Genomic DNA, 26,320 nt, shown 5'->3' with positions numbered 1-26,320 from the left:
AAACATAATGTAGAAATAAAATAAGGGGAGGGGAAAAAGAGGAGAGGTGTAGGCTTAAATAAACACTTACATTGTTAGTCATTTCTTGGCCTTGCTTTACACCGTGCTCAACATGAAGATTTCCACTTTAGTATTTCAACATTTCTTGGACACTTTCCTGGAAATTTTCACATCAGAAATATTTATTTTTTAGCATCGACCCCAGGCTTTAACTTGGATGGTTTTTGTACCTATAAAAACCTTCACAAAGTTTTAAAATAAAGTCTTTATCACCATTAGCTCCACTGCTCTGATTGAAAGGAAATCATTACATCTGGGGAATAATAAAATCTAACATCTTGGAGCAGCACTTAAAACCGGATCACTTGCCTAAGGCTGGTCTGGCACCCAAATTGTCATTGTTAGCATGTTTGCAAGCTTACTTTGCATTTGGCTGTTTCTAAATGCTGCCAGGAGGGGAATGCATTGACTACGTGCACTTTATTTTGAAATTCAAGACATTTGTTAAAATGTGACACCAATAGGATGTGAAAGCACGCTAAAAGGTGGGCCTCTGTGTCTGTTAATCTGTCATATTGAATCAACCTGCTATTCATCCTGCAGAGACCCGTGTTGCTCCTTCTCTTCCTCTAAGAGATTAGTGACTGACCCGTTGACCCACTGACCTCAGTGCCGGGCCACGTGAGAGATGGAGGAACACGAGTGGATGTAGAATTGATTACAGGGAGGAAAGCCTGCAGAAAGACACACACACACACACACACACACACACACACACACACACACACAACAAACGCACACGCACACATCCTCTGCAGTTGGTGGAGGAATATGGGGGCAAAGATTGTGAGTAGTTCAGCAGAAAAATGGCCTTGTGCTGTTCTGATCAAAGGCTGACATCCACCCTCCTCCTCCTCCTCCTGCTACCCAAGGCTCCTCATCTTAACCCCCCCCCCCCTTAAGCGTTACTCAACCCCTACCCACCCCAAACCACACACAAGCCTCATAAATAGGCCTCCATCGGCCCACATTTTGCACGTAATTAAGCTTTTTTCTTTTGTGACATTTCAAGACCCTGACAACGCCACACACTCTCGCCTCTTTGATTCATCTGCTTCTACCAGCTGCTGTTTCCATGGTAACAACGGTTGAGGTGTAGGGAGGGTTCAGATGTGTGTGGAGAGAGCGGCATTTTGCAGTCTCTCCTCCCTTAACCTCCCCCCCAATTTTCCCTTCATTTGTTCCTGGGGCGTCTTTGTACCCACTAACCACTGCACCCATTCCTGGGATCTGGGTCATAGTTTGTGTGACTCATCTTTTTCAGCAAAAATTGTTCCAAGAGAAGGAGGACGGGGGGGGGGGGGGGGGGGGGGGGGGAAAGGGGGAGGAGAAAAAGTATGAGGGAATGATGGGAGGATGATTAAAGCAGACAGAGAGAGACGAGGGGGGGGTACAGATTAAATGGGAAGGGGAGATGTGGGAGATTAGGTAGAGGGGAGTGTGTGTTTGCTATGTTGGGTGTTCCTCTGGGATTAGAGACCTGCTCCATCATTACATTACCTCCATGAATGTTTGTTAATGTGTGTGAATCTTTAGAGGGGGGGGGGGGGGGGGGGGGTAGTGCCCTTCTCTGCAGCAGAATACATTTTTCAACACAAAAGGCTCCATTCAGGAGACAGGGGAAAAATGTGTGTTTCCATATAAGCGATGTGTGTGTAAGTGGGACAGCACATGGAGCCGCTGCGGTCAGAAACTGGCAGGAGACCAAGAGTAAAGCACTGTGATTAACTGAGAAATGTGCCGGGAAGTAAGGGCCGCAGGTTTAACTATGATCTATCACAGTGTTTTGGTGTAACGTCATAAAGAATTCAGTACGAAATATTTAACCTCTTCAGATTTACCAACAAGCCGTTTAAACTGAGCTTTATTTGAATAAAATTAAAAATAAATGTACCTACTTGTCATGTTGTATTCAAGAAAAACTAGGATGCATACATTTCCTTTCATTTGACAGTGTTTGTGCTAACAAAGATTAGCAACCCTTAAGCTAGTCTAGTTTGTTAAGTTTTGAATACGTCCATGTGTTTAATATTTTGAATGGAGGCATAAAACAAAAATAATTAAAGTACGAAAGTGCGAGGAATGAATTAAACAGTGTTTCTCTGCTCCAACGTGAGCGAGCAGTAAGCTAGTTAGTCTGCTATTTGGCTAACTAGTTTACCGCTTGCTAGCATGTTTGGCTAACTAGCTTACTGTACTGCGTACAGAAGTAACTTTTTGGAGTTATTTCTAACGACAAGGATGATTTAATACTTCATTTATACTCTTGTAACATTACAACTGAACAAACGTTTTGAAATGAACAATAACATAATCTGACCTATATCTCGTCATCAAAGTATAGGTTAATGTTAAGCTAAGTAGGGTTGTTTTACAAGGATAACAGTAAACGGTCAATATTTTCTTACTAACTGTAATACTAGCTAATACTTTTACTAAACTATAATATTAACTAACCTATAGCCTACACTGCAACATTATAGTCTTTATTTTAATGTTTCTTTACAGATAATAAAGTGGTGATGATGCTATATTAGCCAAGAAATGTAGTTTTATAGCTTCCGTTTTTAATGCAAAGTCGTAGACATTATGCAAATATTTAGGACATCTAGAAATATGACATAAAAACATTACAAATCTAATTGGACACAAGTTTTATATTCAAAAAGCTAATACTTAATCGATTTGTTAGATCCAGCTGATAAAATAGTGACAGTTTTCATTTCAGCCAACAGCTTCAGATTATTGGTAGTTTTATAAGGGGAAGAAAAAAGGATAAACGCAATAAAAGAGACGTGAAGCGTTCCAAATCCCAGTTTTATGGTCGTTGGATTTCAGGTGAACCAATGGCACAAGAGAGGTTAATCCACAATATCAAAAAAATTATACAAAATAATAATACAAAAAGAAGTTCCAGTTATACAAAGCAAAGATGTGGATTCATTTATTTTCTTCCCTACTGCCCAAAAAAGAGTAAGGCACAGTCATTACCACATGTTTACCCTTCCACATCCGTTTGTCTAAGCCTTGGTCTCCGTTACCTCGGAGATGTACGTTTTCTCCGAGGACAAACGCTCCTTTTTACTCGCTTGAGATTCTCAACCCTTCATGCAAAAAACACTCCAAGAAAATTGGACGGAGTTGGTGAGGAGCCGGCTACAATCATGTATTATTTCATGGGAGTACAATGATTGGTTTTCCATTTCGATTTACACATCAGAGGAATGATTAACGAGGAAGAGGATGATGTGGGGAGACAGCACAATAATTTATGTCTTTTTACGGAAATCATTAATGTGTTTATGTGGAAAGCAGAAGGGTGGAGAATCAAAGACCAATGGGTGCATTGTGCTACACGAGTGCATAACAGACAATTCAGTTCAGACAAATTATTCAAAATCTGCTTCTTTTCTCTCTTTTTTTATTTATTTTTTTAAACATATCCCTTCCTCACCATCATCGAGAAGTCAGGAACAGAAAAAAACCAAACAAAAAACAATTTGGTCACATCTCTACTTCAGACAGAAAACTAAAGAAGCAGCAGATTTCAGATATATGGCAAGGCTTTCAGGTGCAGAAGAAAATCACCGTCTTTTGGTGAGAGATGCTCGACTTTATTAATATTTCACGAGTTATAACAGGAGTGAGCAGCACCAGGTTCCAGTTGCGTGTGTGTGTAAGAGATGATGGTCTACATAAAGGCCGAGGTGTAGGTTTGGTCGAGGGATTCAAAAAGCAGCTTTCATCAAAAAAGGGTTTATAAATCATTTCACTCCAGTTGCAATAGCTCCCTACTGTATCCATGATAATGTCTGTGCCTTGGACGTAGAAAAAGAAATCCAACTGTGTATCAGGGAGTGTTTTTTCTCTCATATAAACATACAGTATGTGACTGCAACATTTGCTATTTTTAATTTATTTATATTGTTTTCAGGACAATGGGTTTAGTGTGTGAAGAAGAGGGGGGGGAAGGGTAAGTGTTTTAACTTCCTACATCCCGTTTGGTCCAGGAAATCCCCCCGTGGTGACCAATGAGAACACAGCTAGATAACAACACAGGAAACTGGTTTACATTTAGTTTTTTTTTTACAGATGAGATGAATAAAGGGGTTAGACCCGTCTTCGATATCTTTAATTATCAGCTCCACTCCAGTTATATCACATAGGGCCTGGAAAAACAAACAGACAAAAAAAAATTATGTGTCTACAAGAAGCTTTCCCACAAACAGACCCACCGTCTCCATCTTTAAATCCAGCTAACAGGAAGCAGATTTCCTCCGGTTGGTGGATCTGTTTTTGGGAGATTAGATCAGGTAGAAACAGATGTTCTGGGGAGGGAAGGAGGGAGGGACGGACGGCATCAATCGTAAGGCGAGGAGGGAGGGAGTGAGTGACAGGTTTGAGCAGCGAATCAGATCGGACAAAAAAGTGCATGGCCCCACGGTAAATATGGCAACAGATAAAGGTTGGCGCTGGGAAAAGGGAAGGAAAGGGAGGACGGAGAGAAAGGAGTGTCTCCTTCCTGTTCTCTCTGTGCAGTTCATCAACATATAAAGTCATAAGTATCATATTATAAGGAGCGAGGAGGGGTTGCTAGGTAGATGTATGGATGGGGTTTGAGCTGCGCCGCCACACTTTCAATTCATTCCTCAGCATCGCAGCAGATCCCTCAGTATTCCCACAGTGTGGCGGTCTCCAGGTCGTCGGCGTTGGCCTTCAGGACGCCGGCGTGGTCGCCGCGGAGATACTTGCTGTCAGCAACGTGGCGGATGGCCAGCTTGTTGTAGTCGCAGAACTCGAAGAGGAAGTCGACGGGTGTGTCGCTGCTGCTCACCACCGACTGCTCGTTACCCACCATCCAGTATTTACCCGTGGAGTCTGCAGGAGTAGAGGTAAAGGGTTTGAGAAAAGGTGGTGAAGATAGATAGTCATGTTTGCAGTGAGTTGCAAGGATGACGATTTTTGTAGGCCAACCTGGAAGCTGGTATTGCAAGAGCTCCCTCAAGAAATAGCAATGGGATTTTTCCTTGGGATTTTGGAATATATAAGATCTGTGGCAAACACACTGACACATTTGATCCAGCAGGATATACTCCACATATGAACACCACTTTTATAATAGTTGAAGCTTAAATGCAATCGCCTGAAGTAAAAAGCTAACGTTAGGCTATAGAGTAACAGCAGCATGGTCACATGACTTCACGTCACCACGCTAAGCTAAAGGTGGCTAATGTTCAGTGTGATGACATTTATTAGTCTCATTTAGTTTTGTTAGCAACTGTGGATTTTACGACACAGAAACGTCCGATGTTCACCAGTGGAGTATTTACTGACATATTTTATGTCCTAGAACAAAACCTAAAAATCTCTTAAGCTCGTGTTAACCATAGACCTTTTTTAAGGCATCTGAACAAATCATTGACTTCGAGTCAGTGCTAAAATACTAGCTTTTCCAAGTTTAGGACTCATTCCTGCAGCACTCAATGTGCCAGAAATGAGGGGAAAGGGTGTGAAAAATATGGAGGAGGGAACAAAAGGTTGGGCTTAAAAATGGCTTCGTTTGAATTACATAATGTGAAGGCAGGGAAATTATCCAAATCAAATCCCTCTTTTTGTCACAAATTTAAATCCATAATGAGAATCCCTTATGGTTTAATCCCTTATAATCCTGCAGGAGGCTCCGCCACAAACAATACCCTCAAATCCTGCAGCACATTTGCACATTTACATCCCACAGTTGTCAAATTACACTGTTGTCTATCTGCTGAAACCCTGAATCTGACCTTGCAGGCTGTAGGCTCCGTCTCTGAACTCCAGGGTGAAGTAATCATAGGTGGAGCGGTTTGAGTCCAGCGTTCCCGTCACCTTCCTGCAGCCGATGAAGCCGTGCTCGCCGCGCAGAACGATGATCGGGCGGTTAATCAGCTTCATCAGAAACTCCTCAGACTCACCTGGAGACACAAGAATCAGGGGGTTAAACGTATGTAAAAACCACAATAGTTGAATTCACTCCAGCCTGGGATAAACACCTTAATGCATCAATAATCACAACCCAGTCATTTAACATATATGATTACCCAGAATACGTACTTTAAGTATCTTTTACTAAAGTGAAAGTAACACTGCAGTATAGCAATACACAAGTACTAGCATCAAATATACGTAAAGTATCAAAACACATAATTTCAGAATAATATACATTATAATGTTGTATTATACATGTTGATGCATTAATGTGTATGTCACCAACGTTGCAGCTGGTAATGATGGAGATGTATATACTGATGGGTAGTTTAATGTTTAATAATACATCCTAATGTATTGTTTTATGCTTTTATTAGTATTCTTAATCTTAAAAGTGACTTTAGTAGGAGAGCAGAAGCATATAAAAGCATTAGATTAAATGACTTAAGTAAAGTACTTCAACAGTTTACCTAAATACAGTAATTAAACTTCAAATTAACGTTCCACCACTGCAGTTTAACAACCCTTTGGCTCATATATTTAAATCACCAAAACCTATGCATTCAAATCCCTAACTAATGCATCACACTGCAGCTCACAGTTTGAGCTTTAGTGCTGAATCTTCATACATGTCATTAAAAATGTATGCAAAGCAGCTTGGCTTCAAATATGCCCTAAAAAGCTCTCTGTGGTATCTGATCAGAAGCTGCAGCACAAAGTGAAGCTTTGATCCTCTGAGGCCATCAGCTGCTTTTATAACGCAGTATCTTCTGATCTGCTGCTGGCACAAAGCTTCTGTAACGAAGCGAGGGCAGCAGATACTCTAACGACCAACTGTGTGCAAAGTCTTCACAGGAACTGTTAGTAACCTCTGTGTCTGCTGGTGTTTTTAGAAGAATTCAGTTGACCAAATGCAACAGATCGACCAGCACCTTGAAAATACATTATAATACAGCTGAGTTGAATACTTGATTCTGATTGGTCAATTTGGACATTCCAGAGGTTGTTAATTTTCACTAGCACATGGTTGCTAAGGAGAACAGGCCGTTGCTAACAACAAACATTAGTTTTATCCATCAAAAAAAAGAATGGAATACTTTTTGAATATTTATTTTCATATTTGTGGTAAGCAGGAAACTTTGGATTTAACGCTACGCAGTGGTACGGAAACGATACAATGATTTTTTTTAATTAATACAATCTTTTTTAAGTCAATATTGTGGGTGAACTCGTTGATTTATTTAGTAGGTAGCCGTGTAATAAATAATAAGCGAGCTACCTACAGTCCGCCGGGATCCCGATCGCCACGTTGGTCGGTTTATTTTCATTATCGACTGCCTCACTGCACATTCTCCCTTACTTAAAACATATATTGTTCTTTAAAATGTGCACGAAAGAGTGCAAAAAATTATAATTTGCCCTTTGACGGGACATTATATGCCTCCAAACTTGATCCTCTACTTAAGCTGTTCAAGATGGTGCTCTTAATAATATATATAAAGTCAAGTGAAGTCAAATGGTTCTAAAATGAGTAATGGGAGAGGAAAGAAGAATATTTAGATCTGCAACAAAATCTGCATACTTTTTTGTTCCTTGTGGAAAAGTAGGATATTAGCCTTTGAGGTGTAATGAGGTATAGTATGTTATATAAGCTATCCTACGTGGTATGGAAATAATAAGTACCAAATAAGGGAAACTCGTACTTATGTACAGTTCTTGAGTAAAAGTGACTTTCCACAGTTTTTGTATCATTGTACAAGCTCCTCAGTGACTCTGCATACTCAGGAGTTCATCACGATGTTTCCAATCAACATAATTCACTTGAGAAGAAAACACAGCTTGCAACGTGGCAGGAGAAGAAGGAGAAAGATTCCCCTAAACAGCCACATTCTGCTGAAGCCTTTGAAGCTCAGAACTAACGGGAACATTCAGCCATGATTTTAATTAGAACACTGCTGAAAAGTGAATCAATAAATCAGTCATTGTCTGAACGGCTGAATCAACAAATCTCACCGACCGGCAGAGTCGATGGTCGCTGCTAGCTGCCCGTTTTTCTTGGCGGCGACGTATTTCCCGTTGGCAGCCCGCAGAGTCAGCCTCTTCCCACGCCACTCGATGTCAAAGTAGCAGTTAGCAGACCTGAAAGAGAGGAAGAGAGGAGAAAGTAAGAAGCATGAGAGATAGGGAGGATAATTACATTTACAGGCAGGAGGAGATCCAGCAGTGTAAACACACGGTCACTTTCAACTCCGCTCAGGACCGTTTAATCCTGAATTAAGTTACTGCGGGGTAATGGGATATGTAGGCTCAAAGTAAAAGGATAAGCTTCATTAGGTCTCTTTAGTTAACCTGAATCAAGTTGCTTCTTGATCCTTTCACTTGGCACAGAGAAGGGTTTCATCTTCTTATCTAGTAGTCGTGTTCTGCCTTGCTTTCTTTTATCAGATAAGCCCTGAGTCCTTCTCTCAGACCAAAGAGAGGACATGTTGGATAAAGAGATGTTTGTGGTCGGATCTGCGAGGAGAATTAAATGTCAGGAATTTGTTGGACTTCCTGCAGAGCGCTGTTCTCCTCTGCTCATCTAAACAAAACAAAAATGGAGGACACATGCTTCTCATCAGAGTTTTTGTTGGGCTCTGTATCAATCACTGTTGTTGTTGTTCTACCTTTGAGTTAAAAATGCCCTATTTAGTGTCTCCACTGGGACATATCTCCATGCTGTTGTGATTGGTCAACAACTTAGAGATGTCCCGCCCCTTAGCCTATCACGTACAATGGAAGCCAATGGAAGCTTTAAATAGTGATGTCAATATGTTCAGGAAGTAAACAAAGGAGTCCAATGGAGGCGTTTCAGGCAGGGTGGGGGGGTGGGGAATATTGAGGGGGGAATGGGAGAGAAACTCCCTCTGGAGGGAACTTTGGGATTTTAGGGAAAACCCCCCAAAAAACATAATAGGGTCCCTTAAACGTTGCCCCTATATAGATTTCAAGGGGTGATTAATTGATGCACAAATGGTCTTTCTGAGGTCAGAGTATTCCTTTAACACACAATAACAAAGCCAAGTACTTAGACAAGATAAGTCTAAGCTTCTGAATCTGTCCGGGGCATCAGAGAGAAATCAACCAGGAGCACGGGGTGAGAGGTCAGAGGTCAATAGGAACACAGCACATAAAGAAAGTCACTCTCTACAGGTGGAGGTCACAGCCAGACGCACTTAATCCCCCCCAACATGCCACAGCCTTGAGATGAGGTCACTCACTCTTCACCCCCAACACACACAATTAAATTCAACACACAAGTTGTGTGACGGACCACTGGTGCTCACACACAATCACTGCCAAGGTAAGAGAGTGTGTCTGATTTTTAAGGTGTGTGTGTGTGTGTGTGTGTGTGTGTGTGTGTGTGTGTGTGTGTGTGTGTGTGTGTGTGTGTGTGTGTGTGTGTGTGTGTGTGTGTGTGTGAGAGATGCGTACTTGGTGGAGGCGGTGCACTGCAGGCCTCCGTTAGCAGTCAGGGTCCAGTATTTTCCGGCGGCGGTACGGAACGCACACTTCCTGTTTTCACGACAAATCTCCACCTGGAACACTTCCTGGTCGCCTTCCTCATCCTGATTGGCTGAGAGGTCCATACCTGGGCGGGGTCAGAGAGGTGGGAGGAGGTTAGTTAAAATACAAGGCAGTGGGTCAGTCATCAGCTCAACATGTGCACATGTGAGGCCCCAAATAGCTGCAGAGGACCACTGACGAGCTACAAGCAGATGTAGACACACACTCGACAATCACACACACACGGATATAAACGACTTCCAACACACACAGCCTCTGGTCAGGATCAGACAACTAAATGAGCAACATCAGACAGACTTGGATTAGTGAACGATTTCACACACACACACACGCACACACGCAGACCCTACTACAGTAGGAGGATTATTCTTCATGGTGGACCATCACTAAATGCATTCAAATAGATTTAAAAAAAAAAAGACTCTTTAGTTCCCCATTAATCTCGACAGCAACAGCTAAAGCTTACCAGATAATTCATCAACAGGTAGTGTATTTAGAATTTGTTTAATCGATTAATTGTTATTTATCATTAGAGTATCGTCATATGGTTTGAGAAGCCTTTCAATCATTACAGTTCTGTGCTTTTTTGGACAACTCTGTAATACCAAAATGTTTTAATCCTAAAATAAGAGGATCGTTATTTATATAATACCAAAAATCCTAAATGTCATCCTTAACTGAGACATAATGATTTGGGCTTTTCTGTAAATCAGGCCCAGCGTCCAATTTGAGGATTTGCTTCTTTTCAGACTTCCACATCACTGCATACTGAATATTTTTGGGGTTTTGGACTGTTGTTTTGACCTTTTATTACATAAAGAAATAGCTATTGATACTCAATCTAAAAGGCTGGCGTGCATGTGTGCGTGTGCATGTGTGTCTATACACTCAACAGCACACCAGACCTCATCAAATTGAATTAACCCCATTAAGGCACTTAAGAGCAACAATGAGGTAAACAAACATGAATCATCTATATGAAGACCTACTCCACCCTCTACTGTACTGCCCACACACACAGAGACACACACACACACACACACACACACACACACACACTCACACAGACACACACACACACACACACACACACACACACACAGACACACACAGAGAGACACACACACAGACACACAGACACACAACACAGACACACACAGACACACTACATGCAGAACAATGCGTGCTATTGTACATGAGGTCATGGCGTGGACGTATAGCTGCAGGCTGCACAGAGAGAGATGGACTGTCTGAGTAAATGTGTGCAGAGCGAGACACAGGGAGAAAGAAACATGTGTGTAAGAAAACAAACTCTCATGTGTTGCCCATCCGTCTCCCCCTTCATGTGAGGCGCCCCCCCCCTTCATGTGAGGCGCCCTCCCCCTCTGCATCTCATTTTTCACATGTTCTCCTACAGCCTCACTAATGGCTGCAGCGGTCAGACATTGAGAGAGAATCACAATTACAATGCTATTCAAGTGGGTCAAAATCAGAAGTAGCTTTTTCTAGTCATATTTCAGATGAAAGGGCTTTTGTGTATTGATGTATTTTGTTACAGAAGTTTAAACATTTGTGTGGTTATGTCTTATTGTTGGAGGAGCTTGAGGCTTATGATTCAATACCAAAATGACCCTGTCGATAAAGTGACAAATAAAGCCAATGAATGACGCGTCTAAAATGTCCCAGCTTCATAATTTGATCCTACATTTGTGATCAATTGTTATAAGTTAGCATTTGATTATACTTTCAAGAGACTTAAAATCCCACCAGTTTCGACTGCACCGTGGCCATAAAACGCAAAAAGAAAAGGTTGTAGTAATACCAAACTAATGTCCTGTTCAGTTCAAATAAATATAAATTCTGAATAAAGCCAAAGACCTAATTAATCAAGTGTATGCTGTACTGCTCCTTCACACTTCCATACATGATGTATTGTGTGGAAGTTTGGGGGAACACACATAAAACAAATACACATCCTGTCTTCATCCTGCAAAAAAGAGCCATACGAGTTATACCTAAAACTACGTACAGAGAACCAACAAATACATTATTTATCAAACTAAAAACACTCAAACTACAAGACCTGGTTGACTATAAAACTATTCAAATTATGTTCAAAGCCGCAAATCAACAATTACCTCATAGTATCCAGGGACTTTTCACACGGTGAGAAAGCATGCACATGTTGAGGAAACTGCATTTTCAAAAAAAACACCCGTACGAACAAATGCCAAACTTCATTGCATCTCATCAAAAGGTGTTAGTCTGTGGAATAACTGATGCACTTAAATATTGTACAAGTCTATCTAAACTGAACGTGCAACAGCATTAACCTTTCTGTTGGTCGCTTGTTAGCAGACCCTTCACGCGATGGCAGAGCGAACAGGTACAGGCAGGGCCCATAATGATAGCCCTATAGTTTAAATCTACTACCCACAAATAAACATACGGAAATGGGTTACTATTTAAAAAAATAAATGTATTTATAAATGTATTTAGGAACCTATCCATGTGATTTTAGGTGGGGGTCGACCTCAAATCCTCTAGGGGGGTTCGGGGGCATGCTCCCCAGGTAAGATTTGTTTTTTAATTTTGGAGTTAAATGCATCAATCTGGTGCATTTTGAGGGGAAAATAAAGAGACCTATGGAAACACCTATATTCAACAGAACTGTATATATATTTCAATAATCATAAAATCATGGCCATAACCAATAACATACCATTTCCAATATGAAAGAAACACTGAAACTTGTTTATTAATTTATTTTCGGTTCATTTTTAGTTATGAGTGTGTCTGTGCTCCTGAACCAGCCTCTCCTGTCTCTCTCCTCTAATCCCTGCTCCTCTGAGGCAGCAGCAAAGACTAGTTTTAGCTCTCAACAAGTTTTAAAAGTGTATCTTACCTTTTTTCACCTAGTTAACTTTTTATTTATTTATTCATGCATATTTTACGGATCACATTACATTTCAAAAAACCTAAATGGGTCGCGAAATATACTTGGGCGGCCTGCCCAGTCTATGTGTGGGAAACCCTGGTCCAAATAGACCTTGGTGCTAAGTTTGAATAAATGCCCTCCTGGAAAATCTAAAATATCGCACTGCTGAGAATTGTACGGGCGCACAGAAATGATAATCCCTCTGGCAGCGGTTTTGACCGAAGTGACGGCATGAACAGAATTAAACTGTTATAAATGATGACGTGGGTTAAAGTGTGCGTGGGTCATAAAGGCTTGCTTTGCGTTATGCAGAGAACAGCACTGTGGGATGACTCATAATGAAATCCATCATGTAACGCCGATACATCAGTGAAAAAACACTTGAATGCAAGTTTTACTACATCTTGGGCGTTGCAGTATAACTTTAAGTCAAGAGGAGGGTCCAAAAAATTCAGTTCAGATGAAAAAAAAAGTTCAGACCGGCTTCCAAGTCCAACATTTTTCATTTATTTCCCAACAGTTTCTCAATATCCTTTGTCAGTTTTCCTTTTTGCTTTGACACAACACATGGTGTCTGATTACAAGCTGCACACGCTCCAACTGAAGCCCAAGATGTACTTTATAGAGTACAAAGAAACAAAGCTCCCAGTCACAGAACAGCATAACGTAAGCTCTCCAAAAGAATCACTGTCTGGAAAACAAACACAGAAAGAGAAATACATATACACATCGCTGCTCTCCTGTTGAGCGAGTGCTAAAGTCAACTGTGTGGCTCTGGCCTCTGCGGACAGATTGAGTTTCTGCAGAAAAATGTGCAGATGTACACACACTGACGCAGCACACACACACACACTGACGCAGCACACACACAAACACACTGACGCAGCACACACACACACACACTGACGCAGCACACACACACACAGACACACACACACACACACACACTGACGCAGCACACACACACTGACGATTGAAAAGGAAAATATAAGAGCGTAATGGGAACCATATGGTGTGGAGGAGGAGGAGGAACAAATGTAGCTGCAGCAGACATGGAGGGAAAATGAGGAGAGAAGAGGGTCTGCATGACGGATCGTGACTCACATCCCATAATCCTCTCTGTTTCCTGCAACTCCGTACAGTAGCACCGAACAGACCATTTATTTCTGGGGCAGGAGGGAAAGAAAAACATCTGCTGGAAAACTTCTATCAACAACTTACAGCCGGACGCCATGAGTCAGCTTATTTCAAAATGTTCTAAAAATAATCAATGTTCATTATTTAAAACCTAAATACTATTAACAAACCGTTCTACAAGTACGCTTCAGTCAAGGAGTTTGACTCAAAGTATTTCAATACTACATGGTAAAAGATCAAAGATAAAAGGTCAACTCTTTGACCATCATAACATATTACCAACTTCTCTGAACTAAACCATGTCCTCAACAGCAAATAAGAAGTGTTGCCACAACAATTGGAGAAACAGGGTCCGACCATTTGTAAAGAAAAATGGACTGAAGTAAATCCTACAATTAAATACACAGCTATATCCCAGATCACATGAATGCCAAAAGAGTATTCAAACAATGTCTGAGTGATCGTAATGTTATTTTAAATGTTTGTTTATCTCTTGAAATGTGTCGTTGTTGACTTCAACTGTCAATCCAATGTCATGGTTAAGTATAATCAAAAGCTGAGAGTTAGTAAAGCATTTATTGAAATAAAAAGTTATGAGTGAACTTTGAAAGAACATCTGATATACATAGAAACTCCATAAGAGGGACCATCACAGAGGCTGCACTAAACCCACTCAAATGTTTGAATAATGCAAAATCCAAGTACAGTCGTTCATTAAAAAAATATGCAAAATGTAAAAAGGTGAATTCAGCGTTTTTAGGAGGAGGTTGTGACCTGGCAACTAGCAGCGACTGCAGGAAGTTACAGTAGATTTGAATGATAGAGTTTGACAAATATCTCAACAACTTATATTCCTAGTTTGCACGTGAGCTTTAAAAGTATGGTAGGCACATTTTGTTTCTTTAGGTAGGGGCCAGGTTTACCGTTTCCCCTGTTTCCAGTCTCTATGCTAAAAACTTAAAGCTATTCTAAAGCTAGTCCTTTGTTTAGTCTGTAGGTCAAATGTAAAGTATAGCTGAGAATAAACAACCTAAAAAAGCAACCAAGTCACCTTAAATCTATGTGACATGTACAGGATCCAATGCGATGACACGTTTATCTCAAGAAGTTAAACTAAAATATACGTACTTAACGTTTCTGGCATTAAACTGTGCATTCGAATGATACTGAATATGAGCAGAAAGCACCAACTTTAGTGGAAGTAAGTCTAAAAACAGAGAGCAATAACATTTACGAATAAAACATGTTATTTTGTTCAAACTGTTAGTGGCAGTCAGCTGAGCTTCACATCACTGTATAATCTTTACAAACAAAACCTAACACTAGTTGAAGTCAGTCACTGAGGAAGGGAAAACACCACATTTCACTATATGAAAATAAACGGAGGAACTAACAAAACACGGCACACTTTACATGCCGTACCGTGAGCTGGACGACAGTTTGTCACATAAACCTGAATGTTTTGAAAGAATTAGGGCAATATTTGACTAGCCTGTCTGTGGATAGGAGGAAGTGTTGTCTCTTTCACTAACAGTCAGAGGCTTAGTGTCTCCTCTATACACACACACACACTCTGAATCTGGTCGTGTGTTATCACAAGGAAAGGAAAATACTGGTGGGTACACACACACACAACATGAAAACATAAAACTGACAGACAAAACATTCACCCTGAAGCCTCAGCCATGACCCAGGCCGAGGCTGTGTGTGTGTGTGTGTGTGTGTGTGTGTGTGTGTGTGTGTGTGTGTGTGTGTGTGTGTTTTACATGCCTAGATATGTCAATACAGATCACTTTAAGGGGTTTAATGTAGGAGCAGGGCAGAGGGTCACTCACACACCCCCTCTCCAGCTAACCAAACCAGAATTAGTGACCACACATCCAGAATCCACCCAAACCACATCACACACACTTGAAAAATAAAGCCCTCTATCTTTCTGTCCACCCCGCCCACCACATTCTGCCTGATGGCGGCAGGCACAGATTGTTGGCCTCGGTTTCTCTGAGCCAGCAGCACTCGATTGTTACAAGTGCAGTTGTGTGTGTGTGTGTGTGTGTGTGTGTGTGTGTGTGTGTGTGTGTGTGTGTGTGTGTGTGTGTGTGTGTGTGTGTGTGTGTGTGTGTGTGTGTGTGTCCTATTGTTCAGCAGGCCTGGCCGAGGAGGCGACCAGCTGGGGCACAAACAGGGAGAGATCATCGTCCTTTGTTCTGATCCAAACACACACACATTCAGTATGATGAGTAGGACTGCGCAATTTGAACAAAAACTCTCGAATAAGCGTTTAACCAATCACAACAGAGCCGGCCAGCTAACCAATCAGAGCGGACTGGGCTCTGGTTTCGGACAGAGGGTGAAAAGAGGTGCTGCAGCACAGGCTGTATGAGAAAAATGAAGAGCTTTTTGAACATTAAAGCTTGGAGACATGCCACTGTAGAGACACTACATACTGATATGAACCTGAGCATCATATATTGCCCTTAATCCAATTGGATACAAATGTTGGATAAGCATGCAGACCCAATGACGATCAAGCCACACAGAACACATTGTGCCCTTCCCTCTAATTAATGCTCGAAAATTAAATCGAGGTCAGACATTTGAGATGCAGCTTTGTGCCCGGGGATGCCCCAAATCTTTCGCTAACTTGATTTCAACCCCATTCTGTGTTTAATGTGTTGCAAAAAATGCACTAAATAACATTGGGACTGAGTTAGAGACACACCCAGGAGCAGAATGACACTCTGGAGACCAGCTAACCGGCTAACCTGTAATAAAGCAGGCGACATTAAAAGAGGAAAGGCTCTGCAGTCAACGTGAGGCAGCTCCCCTGGCACGCTCCCAGAACACACACACACACTCTCTCTCTCTGAGGGTCTATAAACACATTAGAGCATCAGCATGTCACAGCCAGTGAACATTACCAAGGATGCATGAACTGATTGCGTCCCCTTTTTACTTTTTATTGAGTGGATGTGTCTGTGTTGCTGTGTTTTAAAATAATCACCCTTCACCCTGCGGCGATTATATCACACCAGCCAAGGTCGAGAGTGTGTGTGTGTGTGTGTGTGTGTGTGTGTGTGTGTGTGTGTGTGTCTCACTTCCTGCCAGAGGGAGGCTGAAGGATACAGAAAGGGTGTCAGGGCTGAATCACAGCCAGACACAACATGAAGCCTCGGTCTCTGAAACATGATTCAAAGTCTCATCATTAACACTTTGAGAGAGCTTGAAAATGTGAGACTCTGAGCTGGATTCCAACAGTCATCCAAACAAACAAGCATTGGCTTAACCGTGACTTGTTAAACCTTGTCAATAGTTCGACCTTTTGGGGAATAAGCTTGTTCGCTTTTCTGCTGAGAGTTAGATACGATAATACTTTGATGGCAGAAATGTTTCTGGCATCACAGCAGCTCCATTGCAACATCAAACAAGGACAAATATTAAGACACGATACAAGGACATTTTATATTAACGGGAAAATTGATACCACGCATGTCTCTAAGGTCAATATGAATCTACAGTCAGCAGCCGGTTAGCTTAGTTTAGCAAAAAGACTGGAAGCATTGGGGGAAGCCAGCATGGCCCCCAAAAAAAAAAAATCAACCTTATCAGCTCTAAAACTCAGTGTTTTACGAGTTAAATCTTGCTTCTTGGCCGGGTGTAGTGACTTGCCAAGAAATAGTCCTGCACACAACCCTTTGTAAAACCGCAAACATACCTTCATATTTAACAGACATTGGTATCAATCTTGTCATTTATCTTTTGAAATTGATCTAATGCTCTTAAGTATCAACTATTTCTTTAAAGACTACTTGGCATTTTCAATCTTTTCACATGGCCTTGCTTTATACCAAGTCTTGTAAATGTGGGGGTTATGCGCTGGGCTATTTTCTGTCCAAAAGTAGTCCCACCAACAACCCCCTGTAAAACCACACATGTTTTCTTTAGTTGTTTTTTCGTATTAAAGGTGGGGTAGGTACTTTTGGAGGAACCAGCTTGAGTGCGCTAGAATTTGAAAATACATAACCGGAAAGAATCTGCCACTTCCTTACAGAGCCCCTCCTCCAACACACACATGACCAATGAGGGCACGAGATGAGTTTGTGCACAGATGGAAGGCTGAGCGGCAGGTAGGCCATCCAGTTATTTTAGCCGGCCGGCTCAGATGATTGGTCGTGGTTTTTACAGCGCTACGGCTTACACAGATTAAATTATTTTATGGATTTATTGTCAAAGCACTTAAGATATTCATTTCCATCGGGATGTTAACAGAATTCCATGGAATATAACAAAAGTGTTTCTGAAATAAATTACATACCCCACCTTTAAGGACAGAACTAGGTTAGCTTGTTCCAGTATTCATGCTAAGCTAAGCTAACTTGTCAAGCCTTCATACAAAAACAAACAAGACAATGGTATCATCTTGTCTTCTAACTCTGGAAAGCTATTTAATGTCCAACTATTATTTAAAACGTGGCTTTAGTCGTGTTTTATTGGACTTGTAAGTCTTGTAAATCAAGCATCCAGAACACATTGACCATTCACTGCCTTATTGCCACATCATCAAAAGTTTTATACTCAAACTAAAATCTGCAGGGATCACTTTGAATATGTATAATTAGGTTCTGAGACCAGTGCAGCTCCACAGGGTTTAATCTCCATGTCGGCCTTCTCTGGTGACCAGCAGTTATAAAAGCAGTCTCCAGCACTCAGTGGTCACCCCAACAGGAAATGAGGACCTCTCGTCCATTTAGCGACAAACCATAGCTCAACCTTCTCTCACACTCACACCAGAGTTTAGAGGACACTTAAAAGGCCATTGAGCTCCGAGCTAACTGAGTGATAATCGTGTCTCGGTCCATAGGAGGGTCGTTAACAAGTCTCTCTGGGAATTTGTGACCATCTATGATTCAGGGGTGAGGAGAGTGGACATATTGGTCAGGAAGCGACAGCAAAGGGTCACTTTAATGGTAGTTATGAGGATGGAAGAATTAGGAGGACTGATACTTTGTTCTGGTAGTTCCCAACATGGCAATACTGCATGCGTCCATAAAACTGGATAATTTAATAGATTTATTTGATGGTGTTGGTTGAACATATATAATTGAAGATGTGTAAATATTTAACCGGAAAGTAAAGAATAGAAAGATAGACGTTGGTAGGAAAACGTAAAAATAAATGCAGGATTAGCGGGTTATCGTTTGCAGTTAATGCCAAAAAATGTATTCCTCGTGATTTTGGATTCACTTTAACTACAGTGAGATTATTATATTACAAGCTAATTATGTTTTTTTATATTTAATCCAATTGAAGTCAATTGGACTAAGTTAATATTGTCAATATAATATCGAGCTGATTTATGGAAAAACTCCCACAACAAGGGTCCTGTGTTGAGTCTGTTGGGAATATCCATTTGTATTGACCAGTTCCATTGTTGTGCTGTTAGGATGCACTTTAGAACAAACACTTAAAGGGATTGGTAAATGTTAAACTTCCAAATAACTGGTTTAGGGTCTGATTCTTCTCACCAATGACATCACTAAACGTTTTGCTTTAAATGGGGAAAAAAAGTCAGAAACTCCTCACGAGTGTGTCTGAACCTTTCTGACAGACTGCACCCAATGAGAGGAAGTCTAAACCGGATTTGCTCCTGAACTCGGTCACAAAATCTACACTTTTGATTGTTGCAAAGCAGCTTTTGAGCTGACCCACTTGAGCTCGCCAACGTCAAAATGAAAAATCTCCGACTGATAATGAGAGCCGGTGGACTTCAGCTGCCATCTTTGCCTCTGCCTGGCAGAGAGGAGCTCCGAGCAGCTGCCAGGTTGAAAAACATCTGGAGCCATTTTAATTCCACTCAGCATTTAATCCAGATCACAATGATCCAGTTGTTGCAGGGTTGAACGAGGTCTTCCTATAAAGATTTAGACCGTCTGCTTGTTTTGGACGGATTAGATCAAAGCTGCAGGGAGGACATGACTCATCAAGTGTCTTTGAGCAAGGCATTATATCAGTCATTGACCTCATTCGGGATGCACCAGTAAGTATTTTTCTCCCTTAACACCAATCTGGTTCCTTCAAAACAAGGGCTACCTAAATCATTGGGTAGGTACAATGGCTGCAGGAACAGAGAGTCAACCAAAGGTGTAATCTGATTTATGTTATTTAGCAAAAATGCCCAAAACTCATAGGTTTCAGCTTCTAAAATGTGAATATTTGCCGATTTGTACATTCTACCCAAGGAGGTTAGGTTTTTAGTTTGGTTTATACGATGGTCAGTAGGATAGCAGAAAACCTAATTGCCCGATATTTATGAAATTTGGTGGAATGGTGCATCATGGGCTAAGGAAGAACATATTACATTTTTAAGTGGATCTGAATCCCTTGGGTGGAGATATTCATAATTATTCACTTGTGTAAGCAGCTATAACCGCTGTCTACGCTCTCCTAGTGCCCTTCCAGTTTTCTGGGACCAAATATCTTTGAATTCTGGTCCATTTAAATAGTCAGCTTGGGCTCTTGAGGTGGCATGTCTCACCCATTAAATAGGACAAACAATTAGTGGATAAAAAACGTCACTAAAATAAAAATGGTAAATGTTGCCCCTACGTTTTCACATTGGGTCCCCATTGTGTTTGTATGGTACGGGCACATGAGAACGCACATGCAACACATTCTTAACCCTGTTCTATGCCAATTAAGGGACAATTGGGGTCGGCATTCGAGGAAGAAATGTATTAAAAAGCCCAACAAAGTTAAGAAAAACACAGCAGTCTAGCCAACAACGCAGCTTTGGAAAAAAAGGTTTACAAATCAATGCAGGAAGGTAATGCACTGCACAGATTAAAGACATTGAGGATACACACAATGCATTTTGGTCAGAAACACTACATTTAGCAAGAAATCTCCACAGCAGCCTTAACGTAAACAGGTTATCAAAATGCCCGATACCTGATCTGCTTAATAAGGTCAGAATCCAGCAAGATAACTGCTGTATGTGTCAGATTGGTACTTTTCTAACACACCATTTGCCCATCAATAATGTATCCACAGCTGCAACTGATGGTTTTTATTCTTGACTAATACCATTTAAAGTTAGCCAAGCCAAACCAGATAAATTGTCTTGCTTCAACAGGAATTTGTAATTGTGTTTACCAGAACCAAATCCTGAACGAATTAAACTCTATTTAATGGTGTGAGTATTAAACACTTGTGTGAGCAGATGTCCCCGTGGCATTGCACTGACAGCAGCCTACATAATACATAATCTGATTTGGCAAAATGTCACATACAGAAATTAGATTTTTCACCGGGGGATTATTAAAATGCAATTCATGCTCTCAATACAGAGGAGGTCATCATCTAATTCCAACAGATCCGTTTAAAAATCGCCAGAGTTTATTACGTTTTCCTGGCTTTTTATTAAATCTCCACCAAAAAAAACGGCCTCCATTTTGTGTCAGAGACGTGTGAAGAGGCTGAAGGAGAGAAGAGTGCATAATATCCCCTCCACAAGTAAACAAAGCCAGGCTGCAGAAAAATAAACAACTCAGGGTGTGACAGAAAGACAGGAACAGAAAATAAAAGCATAGATGAATTATACTTTCTTGCAAAACCACTAAACCGCAAGGTATTCTCACCAATTTTCTCCTCTAACCAGATACTGATTATAGATTTAAAGAGCATCAATTAGTGTGTTCCTATCATTCATTACAGCAGACACTCAGTGCCACAGTCTCTCTGCTTCTCAGGCGTTGATGATATATTTAAAAAAGGTTTTTCAAGCATGCATCACACTCTCACTGCTGCGTTAAAATGGAGGACTCCCAGATTAATTTCAATGAAATTAAAGGATGCATTCACTCGTAAATCTATTTAGACTCGCATCAATGTGAGGGATGCTACTGATAATGACCTCAGACAGAAACCATCAACAGCTACGAGTGGGGGAGGGGTGAGGAGGAAGAGAAGAAGAAGAAAAAGGCAGGAAATGATGGACATAAAAAGACAGATGGGAGGCACAATAAGGGAAAAGGTGATGCAAGAAGAAGAGAAGGAAAGGGGGAGGGAATAAAGGAGGAAGGAAGGAAGGGAAGGAGGAAGGAAGGACAAGTGGAGGAACAAGCTTTAATCTGCCACCTCTTTCAGCTAGACACACAAAGACATAATGTGGGAAAAACAAGAAAACCTTATATCAACCATTTATTATCTGAAGTATACGTGAAACAAGGATCATTACTCTGAGGTTTGAGGATTGTATCTGCTTTTAAATTTGCAAGAAGACAATACTCTGAGGATTTCGATGCCTTCAGGACCGTGTGAAATTCTGATTATGTTCGATAGCTTATTCATGCTGATGGTGATGACTAATGTTTTGCATTTTAAATGAAGTCCTGGATAACAGAGCAACAGTGGAAGTGCAGTGAAATGCTCTAATATAGACTATGGGGTAACAAACGTCAAAACTATCAGTTTTTAGACTTGAGCTGCTAATATTTCTATTAATCTGTGGGAAAATGGCAGAATAAACTGTTTTCAGCTTCTCAAAAGTAGATATTACTTGATCGTCTTAGTGTTAAATCATATTAAAAGCAAACATGTTTGGGATTTAGACGAGAAGAAGGCATCTAAAGACATTAACCAGAACTTTTAGGAACTGGATTGCAAATGTTTCTCTTTTTATTGACCAGATGCAGATTACTCAATCAGAAAAGTAACAGTTTTTTGGAAGGAAACTATAATTTGCATTTTTTTACTATGTTCAATCTGAATTTACTTTAAAGTAAAAACATCTATATTGATTCTGACTTTTTTCTACATCCAACTCACAGGTTTATGATTGCTTTGAGAAAAAAGATTATTAATTTACCCCTTTTAGAAAAGAAGATAGTCATTTGTTCTGGGAATGTCATTTTTGAGCCTGAGACCTGAAAAACAGGCTCGTGCCACAACACCTGGATTAAAGGATTTTACGTAACATTTTGGCCAAATGTGGCTGTTTTTAAGACATTATGTGCCATCCTTTCTCTCATTTAGCTGTTCTGCTGTGTCAGTTCAGCCTCCTGCCAGTCACAGTTTAAAGCTGCTTTACATCTGAATGATGGCACACGAGCACATGAAGCTGCATGTGTTCACAGAGCCAAGGACTCTTTGTTAGCACCCTTTTCATGTCTCATGTCTGTAAAAAAACTCAATGAAAACACTTACAACGAACATGGACTATGCTCATTCTGCTTTTATCAGCTCGTATTTTCAATTATGTTTAAATCAAGTGCAGTATAAACTTCTATACATACAGATTTTTGAGTGAGGAGGATCTACAGATGCACATAGGGATGTGGACGCTGCTCAAACAAGCCATTGTGTAGCATGTAAATACACTCACAGCACAGGCCTGTGTTGTGTGTGAATATGTGGGTCATTAACATGTCCCATATCCTACCCCTTGGGAAGAGAATAAGAGTGTGTGTGTGTGTGTGTGTGTGTGTGTGTGTGTGTGTGTGTGTGTGTGTGTGTGTGCTGCAAGGGGGATGCAGTCTGACATTCCATCACGTTAACCCTTCTTTTGCCAGAGGATGAAATAACAACACACACACACACTAGCTCTCACTGGTAGGAACAACAAGCCTTCATACCCAATCAAACAAACGCACACTCACATAAGGAACGTCACATCTCATCACAAGTGTCTGTGTATAGGGTTGTTTTAATGTGCTCTTAATGATCATATGTGCAGAGATAGTTTTTTCAGTGCTTTTGTATGTTTTCTTTTAGACAGCAACGACTGCAGATAAAAATGAGCCTCTATGACACACACACACACACACACACACACACACACACACACACACACACACACACACACACACACACACACACACACACACACACACACACACACACACACACACACACACACACACACACACACACACACACACACACACACACACACACACACACACACACACACACACACACACCCAAATATGTAAAGCAGTGGTTACTGGGCAATCAAACATGTTGTCATCAACTGAAGTAGGGGTTATATCATCATTCATCTAATCCTGTGCCTGTTAGCTTTTATCTGTGCTCATATGTGTGCTTTTGTGTGTTATAGGGTTTCATTAATTCACTTTAACATGTGCTGTAATTCTATTTTTTCTGTTTCGTATGTTTCATCTGAATGCCATCAACCATATTGCAAAATCTGGCACATTTACATGATGGACTCAGCAGGTGCCAGTGTTAATCAATGTGCAGTGTCCCAACTTCAATAAGTAAATACCAATACACACACACACACTACCTGTCACCACACACATATTCTCTCTCACACACACCGGGCCACCACACCCACCTTGCCGGGTGGAGACGTTCCTCTCGTTGGCGGCTGTTAGCACGACCTGCGGGTGGCTCTGCTCCAGCACGAACAGCTCGTCCTTCCCGACCCGCGCGTTCTTCCCGGACTTCATGGTACCGGAGGGCCCGGAAGGCGCCAGGTACTTCCCTCCGCAGTCCCTGAACGCCACCTTACCGGAGCGGAACTCCAGCGTGTATCCGGTGCTCCGGTCGGTGGTGGCGAGCAGCGCACCGTCGCTGCTCAGGAACCGGTTGTCTGAGGTCTGCAGGTGGTACCGCTGGTCCCGGAACACCAGCGTGATCATGGAGTCCACCCCCCACGGCACGTCTCGGTCGATGGCGATCTCGTCCACCTTGCCGCTCAGGTGCGCGTACCGCTTGCGCGTCACGCTGAAGAGGTTCACCTGCGGGTGCATGGCGATGTGCACGCTCCACTTCTCCGCCACAGACGCGGTCTGCGCGAAGCAGATGATCCGGTCCTCGGTGCCGCCCAGGAACCGGCCGTGCGGCTCGGATTGCAGGGACCAGCGGCCATCATCGTGCGCGGTGATGACGAAGCGGCATTCCGCGCCCGGGGTCTCGCTTTCCCCGGTGACGTTCCCGTCCTTATCGGCGGCGATGTACCGGCCCAGGTGAGACTTGAGGTGGAAAACGTTCCCGGTGGAGTCGTCCCCGCTCTGCTCCAGAGTCCAGATCTGCTTTTTCTTCATACTGGAGGCAGACGCGTTGATTTTGAAGCCGAACATCTCCGCGGTGAGGTATTTGTTCCCGCAGTTGATCAGACCGAACTGGATCTGCAGCATGTCGCTGGTTCCGTTAGTCGAGCCGTTGGTTGTCATTGTCGGTTTTTCTGTGTGCTCGGACCGGGACCGGTTCTGTGCCAAAAAGAGGGGATGGATGGAGCTCGAGGGCTGAAAGGGTGGGATGCTCTGTGCTGCCTCGCGTGCTTCTCTTTGTTTGGGAGAGAGTGTATGTCTGTGAGCGCGCGCCACCGGTCCTCAGTGCTCTCCCTGTCTTAGCAGCGCGAGCATGCTGCCACAGCTGCAGCCTATATAACCATCAGTGACGTCACGGGACTGGCCATGCCCCCCTAAAATGGACCGAAGTTTGCCTTTTCTTTGCTTCGTTTTCTGTCGATTTAAAACAAAAAAATCCTTCCAGTTACAATGCGTATCTCTTTATTATCTGTGTTTCTTACAAGTCTTTTAGTCAGGTAAGTGTTTATACAGAGAAATGAAGAATGGCTTTGACTTGAAGGTACACTGAACAATGTAAGGCCACATGTAGTCCAAACTACATGGATGACGTCAGTCTATAGTTGAAGTTGCTCAGCTCAGTTTTTGCAAGACCATATTACAAGAAAAAAATCAGCCAACATCTATACCATTTGCAATTTTGTTCGGTTTGTGTTGTCATTAGTTGGAAATGGAGGAGTTGAATGAATTCCTCTATTGTAAACATATGTAATGTGTACATAAAACTTTAGTTTCTGCATTTGATCCAGTAGGCTATAGGAGCTGTGGGCAGCTATTGGACAGCGCTCTGGTGCCTTGCTAAAGAACACCTCGGCAGGGCCCTGGGGGGAAACTGGCACTTCACCAGAGTACCAGTTAAGACCCTGTACTTGGTCCATTCTGGGACTTGAACCGGTAACTATATATCCGATTCCCAAGTCAAGCTTCTAAAGACTGCTACTGCCCAAAAAGTGGTTAAAAAAGTAGTAAGAGTAATCGCAGTTGCTAAATAGGCTTGCTAAATAAATAGTTTAGCTAAACGGCCAACGATTGAGGTACTTTCTTCTGTCCGCCAAGAGCTGTCTCCAGTGTTGGAAGGACACGCCATGTTTACTGTTGTTTTGCCCTTTTATCACTTCCATTCTTTCCCTCCCAAACATGTGACGAACTATAATTGAAGTAGTGCCTCTGCAGCAGGTATACTCATTGGGGTTGGTTTTGGCGCAGTGGTTAGAGCGTTGGTCATCGGATCATGGGGCGTTGGTGAACTCCAGTTTGAATCCCGCCACTGCGTCAGGCCGTTGTGTCCTTGGGCAAGACACTTTCTTTACCCGCAGTAATGACTGTCTAATATGTGTAATGTGTAATTGTAAAGCGCTTTGAGCCCCTGTAAAAGCGCTCTTATAATAAAAATGCAATGCATTATTATTATTATTATTATTATTATAGTCGCCTCTAGACGTAGACCACGTGTTATTACAAGAAAGGACCAGGTTGGGCTAGCTTCCAAATTGTGCTAATCTTAGTAGATTTCTCTGCAACATTATATCTAGACGTCATG

At 41.8% G+C, this 26,320-nt stretch overlaps 1 protein-coding gene across 1 annotated transcript; it reads right to left on the bottom strand.

Annotated features, from left to right (window-relative positions):
- Positions 1-2,859: 2,859 nt before the first annotated feature.
- fscn1a (fascin actin-bundling protein 1a) lies at positions 2,860-25,064 on the bottom strand. The gene is made up of 5 exons (XM_079644443.1): positions 24,024-25,064; positions 9,499-9,655; positions 8,042-8,163; positions 5,844-6,011; positions 2,860-4,938 (listed from the first exon to the last, which is right to left on the bottom strand). The coding sequence occupies exons 1-5, from the start codon at positions 24,862-24,864 to the stop codon at positions 4,730-4,732; spliced, it is 1,497 nt and encodes a 498-aa protein (XP_079500569.1). The 5' UTR covers positions 24,865-25,064; the 3' UTR covers positions 2,860-4,729.
- Between the last annotated feature and the right edge of the window lie 1,256 nt (positions 25,065-26,320).

This window comes from Notothenia rossii (assembly GCF_949606895.1).
Source record: "Notothenia rossii genome assembly, chromosome: 8".
In the NCBI taxonomy this organism is placed as follows: domain Eukaryota; kingdom Metazoa; phylum Chordata; class Actinopteri; order Perciformes; family Nototheniidae; genus Notothenia; species Notothenia rossii.
Note: the sequence above shows the minus strand (reverse complement) of the source record. Positions and strands in the feature narration are given on the sequence as shown.

Bases quoted from the DNA above. Each gene is read 5' to 3' on its own strand.
- fscn1a (XM_079644443.1), bottom strand. From the start codon at position 24,864: ATGACAACCAACGGCTCGACTAACGGAACCAGCGACATGCTGCAGATC. The intron at 8,164-9,498 runs GTACGCATCTCT...CCTCTCTTTCAG, and splicing joins CAGTGCACCGCCTCCACCAA to GTCTGCTAACTGCTACTTTG. The intron at 6,012-8,041 runs GTCGGTGAGATT...TTGTGTCTCCAG, and splicing joins AGCGACCATCGACTCTGCCG to GTGAGTCTGAGGAGTTTCTG.